Source organism: Haliotis rufescens, unplaced genomic scaffold, assembly GCF_023055435.1.
Source record: "Haliotis rufescens isolate VD_foot unplaced genomic scaffold, xgHalRufe1.0.p SCAF_6, whole genome shotgun sequence".
Taxonomy (NCBI): domain Eukaryota; kingdom Metazoa; phylum Mollusca; class Gastropoda; order Lepetellida; family Haliotidae; genus Haliotis; species Haliotis rufescens.
In genome coordinates, this window is record NW_025964334.1 from 43,206,340 (window position 1) to 43,212,339 (window position 6,000).

The window sequence follows — 6,000 nt, forward strand, 5'->3', positions numbered from 1 at the left end:
ATCTGTTGTACGAAGATTTCAATTTAGAACTAGTACCCGTAGTAAAACTCAAAGAATTTTCTGTTTTCTTGATAACGTCGTCCATATAGGATGGACGGGGAAGGGTATGGTGTTCTTCAGTCCCACTGCCGGGCTCCTAATACCCTGCACGTTCTAACAAGGGTTTAGTAGTCTTATCCTTTTCTGGTTTTAATGACGGCATTAGCTCATAAAGTTCAGCAACGATGTCTTTAAGTGAATAATTGTTAGGTCTGAATTCATCATCAATAGTAGTGTCCCCATAGCTTGAAAAGTCAGTAAGCCCTAAAGACCCGCACCCCCTTTTCTGATTGCGCTGGGGGTGAGACGAATGGCTGGGGGTTGCGTAATCCCGACTGCCGGATCTACGATAAGCTGAGTGGGAGTCACGTGTTCTATAAGTGGAGGAAGGTGACGTAATCCTTGCCTCGCTTGCTCTGTCCCTTGATCTGGATTTTGATACCGTATGGGGAAGGCGAACGCCTAGGTTTTCTATGCTGATATGCACGGTCTATGTCAGATCTTTTGTCATAGGAGCTAGAGGGAGATTGGTGTTTATCTCTGTACATTGTCCGTGATTCACGGTGTGCCCTATGATGTTCATGGTAGGGAGATAATCTCTGATACTCTCGGTCTCTATGAATGACTCTCCTATTGTCCTCATAATCTGATTTAGCGTAGCCTTGTGCATTTCTGCTGTATGGGTGTGTGCTCTCATAAACAGCTTTAGATCTTTGTCTAAATTCATGGCATGATTGGCCATGCCGGGTTTGAGACACAGAATCTTTTAGCTCTGCTATTTCTTGTGCCATAGATTGCATTCGATTGTCAATCATAACAGACATTGAATTAGTTATCTTGTCCGTGAACTCATTTAAGTTAAAGGGGTGATGCGGCAGAGGGGGAACGTCGTTTTTACGACGATCAGCCAAGCCTAACGCCGCCGGATGTAAGTTAGGGAGATCTTCAAACTCAGTAAAATACATCTGCTCCTTAACTTTGGGTGAGTGGGATGAGGCACGAGGTCTTTTAACCTCATCCTCTCACGACACTCTCTTGTCACCCACATGATCAAAAACCTCCGATGGCTTATCACTTTCCTCTTAATAGAAGTAGAAGCTCTAGTACACTTTTTATAGTCCGGATTATTGGCCCATGCCTTGGAGAGCTTACCAAATTTTTCTTTTGAAAGTAGGTGCATCTAGACTTCTGTGTGCAGCTGCTTTTCTTGCAAGCAAGACATCTGGGGTGAGGGTCACCAGTGACTTGGTGTTGGCCACAGCCCGAACAGACGGGCGTCTGTTTCTGAGATGAGGATCTCATCCCACAACACTTCCCATAAACTAATTACTTACGAGATCGTCCGATCTTCTTATACCCCCGTTCTAGTAGAACTGTTCACTGCTTGCAGACTGTGATTCTTGAGAAGATCAATGTGCTATGTAGTGTGGAACTCAATCACGTCTACTGATGCGCAACCAAAAATTTGTTCCTTGTTGTCATCAGGACACACAGGAAAAGAAGTGACTAGATTCCCGCCTTGCGCATGCGCGGTAGCGTCCATGGCAAGTGATAGAGTTTTCCTCACAACTATGGATATGTTGGCAGTGTAATGGACGTCTGTTGAAAATTTATAAAAAATTATAGTGTGGTTCTCAGCATAAACAGGAATTTATGGCAATGATGTGATAGAGGTGTAGTATTTTGCAAGAACTATCGTTAATTGCCATAGTTAACCCTCTGGATACCGAGGTTTTTTTCTGACGCACATTTTCCTAAGATCAGAAAAGTGAAGGTTGTGTGAGAGTTGCCCTCACGCGGCACTGGATCTACCTCTGGCTATAAAATAACGCAGAGGTGGGGAATATTAAATTTCCTATTTGATGGTGTTAATTTAACTACAAATATTCAACGGGTTTCAAAAAAAGACACTTCTAAGTGTTGTCCGAGAATTTATTCTGCGTTGAAAAAAAGTAAATTTCCCCGCTTTTTATCGTACACCAATTAAAAGTACTGTGCGACGATTTGTTTAAATTTAGAAGCTTTACGGAAACTGTGAGCGAACAAAATACTGCCTAATATCTGAACGACATAACCATATATCAAATGGAGATGCGTATGTATAACGACGAAAACTGATTTTTCTCTATGAGGTCAAAGGGCAACAGAGAGGTTACACACGTACAAAGAAGAGGGGGCATAACTCCGCTATGCTTAGAACAAGTTTGTTGTAACTCAGGTCACTTGGTGAGAATTAGCTGTGGGTAAGGACAATATATTTTCGTGGTGTTCTGTTCACGAGGAACCAAACTATTCCAACACAAATATCGATATTGAAACTGTATACGTTTAGTTATAAAAAAAAAAAAAATACATAAGAAATGATGAAATCGTACTTCATGAAAAGAGGTAATGGAGAAATGGATGGCCCTATCTAACCTATAACTTAGTCCTTAGATTCCAACATTCTCCTGATTGTGTAAGTGTAATTTGACTAATGTTGCATCATTATTAATGGAGCCTTATCATCAAATGTAATGGAATACCCAAAAAATAACACCATAACTTTGACGTCATGGCTAGTTATATGTCTTTGATAAGGTAGGAGAAAGACGACACTGGTACTTTGACTAATATACATCTCCCCTAATTTTCGTTCATGGTATGGAAAATCTCGAAATGTGAAACGGAATTTGACGCTTTTTCGACACAACATAAAATGACTGCTTTCACCAAGTAAATAATGTCTTGAATATGTAAACAATTAGATAGTTTATCGTGTATCTTAATTGGACAAGACACGCACCTGTTTGGCATCAATGTACGTAGTGAAATACCCAAAAGAATATTTGAAGCCAACCTAAATTATATTTAATATTGGACATATATTTGTTCATTACTATGTTATTATTTCTCTTCATCTCGTCTCAGAAGTACACAATAAAAGATGCGAAGAAAGCTCTATTGGTATAGAATTATCAGGATAATCGTATAAGGTTGAACCAACGGGGTGCATGGCATGGATTTTATTTTTATACATTTTACAATTCCTGGAAAAATAAAGCAAACAGTTTAAAATCCTGTGATCACAATATTGAAAAAAAAATGAACCCATTGATTATATAATGGAAAAAGAGAGGAATAATTCGTAAATTGTTTGTGACAAACTCGCACCTGGCGAATCGTTAGATATCACTGTTCTGTTTGTCAAACGACGTTAAAAAGACAATTCCAAGACCAAGACAATTCTTTCAGAAATGTTTTTTTAACGAAAAATATTATCCATTTTGTTAAAGTAATATATTCAGTTTTAGTTATAAAATAAGACGAAACGGCTATTCATGGACATTGGTTATATGAACTTATAATATTGACTATTACACATTCAAAGTACATGCTGCAGTTACATTTACACTTCATCTTGTAGCACTTGTCCAAAGGAAAGATATATCGTATTTGACACTATAAATTTATCAATTCTTATATCAACAAACAGGAGATTATCCAAGGTTCGCTCATACATGTTGTGGCCTATATTTACGTATGACATCATTTTGAACATTGACAAATATCCAAAGTGAAATTAATTGTGTGAGATAACAGATATGCAAAATCTACATCATAACTGAAACTGTAATGCAGGCGTCACACAGTCACACTGTCCCGAAATTGACACCAGATGGACACACGATAAAGGAAATGTTCAAATTCGGCTCTGATCGTAAAAACATCGGGCCATTCGTGAGGGCATCTTAAGCCATCGTATGACCGCCGGTGGAGTGTCTCAGGCTCCGGCAGCAACTTCGTGAGCGGTGGCAAAATCTTTGGCATGCCAAAAAATTGCCGAAAGACCTTGCGAAGGTTCATTTTCGTATTGAATTTGTGTGTCCATTTTGCCCTTCGTAAGGCCATCGTGAGGGCATCTTGTCAAATCGTGTCATCTTCGTCTTTACTTCGTGTGATCATCGGTGCCATCGGGCATTTTTCGCCCAAGAAGACAATACGAAGGAAACAAGAAGCTGCCCGATTGTCTTAGGAAGGCAACACGACTACTGAAGCCCTCGCAATGCCATCGTGTAGCCATCGTATTATAGTACGATGACATCGAGATGGGACCAGGGTGTCGGCGAAAACAGCCGAATTTGAGTAGCTCAAGCGTTTCTCATGTGTCATGGTAGACATGTAAAAGGCCAGCCTCAGAGCATCTTCCTCAGTCAGTCCTGAGCAACTCTACAGAGCAGAAGAGAGTGTAACTCCCAAAGCTTCAATCACAGTTATTCACAATTCAGTTGATGATGTGACAACCAGGAAAAAGAAGGCAGCAGCATTTCTTCTTTTGATGCACCTCAGAGAACGTGATAAGCACCTCTTACAGGCCCAGCACCTCCTCTTACAGATAAAAATTGTCTTATTTCACTTTGTCATTTCTTGCTATTTGCACCGACTCTGTGGTCTAGTGGTAGAGCGTCCGCCTGGAGAGCGGAAGGTCCGGGGTTCGATCCGGGACCGCATCATACCAAAAGACGTTAAAATATGGTACTTTTTATTACCCTGTCTGGCGCTCGGCATTAAGGGGATAAAAAAAGGACTGGTCGGCTCGGAGTCAGTATACTGTGTCTGAGTGGGGTATTCATGTTAAACTGCAGCATGGTATCTCAGTGAGCTAGCATTATAAATCGGCATCAGTTCAGACTAGTACAAGCAACCACACAAACACACACACGTACATGCACATCGCTATATAAGTGCAATAATCTTGTGTGTGACGTTAAACCCCATTTCACCTCACCTCTTGCTATTTGCCTTTCTAGCATTCAACAATGTACTTATCTTGTTTTGCTTTTTATTTTCCAGGGCAGGGGCAACCGAATGGCTGTCTGACAAAAGAAGAGAAAGCTATGGCCACTATAGCCCTCTACTAAATGAGCTGAAGACAGAAGATGAGAAGGCCTTCTACAACTACACAAGACTTCCCAGAGGCCTCTACGATGAGATGCTGCGAAGGGTAGAAGGCAGAATAGAGAAGAAGCACACATGGTACAGAAAGTCTCTCCCTCCTGGTCTCAAGCTGTCCATCACTGTACGACACTTGGCCTGTGGTGACAATTATCCAAGCCTGTCCTACAACTTCAGAGTTGCTCCAAACACCATCTCCCTAATCATTAATGAAGTATGCGATATTTAACTACAGACTCCCCAGAGCCAGGCGTGTAGTGGAGAATGCCTTTGGCATTCTGGCACACAAGTTCCAAGTTTTGCTGAGGACCATGAACCAGAGGCCAGAGACATGCAGAAAAATCATTACAACTTGTTTGATCCTTCACAATCTCACCAGACTGAGATATCTAGCCACCCACAACAACGTGATGTACTTGGAGGAGAGGAACCCATTAGGGGAGGCAAATATAATTAGAAGATACATTGGCCACTACTTTACCTCAAAGGCTGGTTCGGTGCCATGGCAGGACAAGATGATCATGTAATTATTCCCACAAAGCAGTGACAGTAAAATGAATACAGAGACACTAACATTGTGATGATGAGCAAATTATTATCACATATAGCATTATAGTTTCAAGCAAAATGTGTATGGAGTAATAAATTTTGTTTTTGAAATTTTGATTGAAAATACTTGTTCTTTTTTCGACTTATTAGTAAAAAAAAGGCCCAACATTTAGATAGTTTAAAAATCTCAAGTTCAAAATGTAAACTCCCATACTACTTTAACATAGAAATTAAAATAAGTAAAGGATTTGTAAAGTAAGGATAACGGACCAAAAAAAGAACAAAGTGACAATTTTTATTATATACAATCTCAAGTTTCTGTGTGATATTTGCCGCTGAGGAGGCTGAGAAGGAAGTTGGACGAATGCAGCCTTGCGAGGAGTAGGTACGTAGCCCTGAGTAGAAGTGCTGGCTGGCCTTACTTGGACAAGGACTGACATCTTTCTTGGATTTCCTCCCCCTTCTCTCTCTGGTTGG

The 6,000-nt window shown here is 40.5% G+C and overlaps 1 protein-coding gene across 1 annotated transcript in view; it reads left to right on the forward strand.

Annotated features, from left to right (window-relative positions):
- Positions 1 to 5,638, forward strand: part of LOC125374777 — a 57,068-nt gene extending 51,430 nt beyond the window's left edge. Inside the window, exon 2 of the mRNA XM_048386314.1 lies at positions 4,873 to 5,638. Within this exon, the coding sequence (XP_048242271.1) occupies positions 4,873 to 5,203 (331 nt within the window). The 3' untranslated portion in view covers positions 5,204 to 5,638. The remainder of the gene's footprint in view (positions 1 to 4,872) is intronic.
- Positions 5,639 to 6,000: the final 362 nt, after the last annotated feature.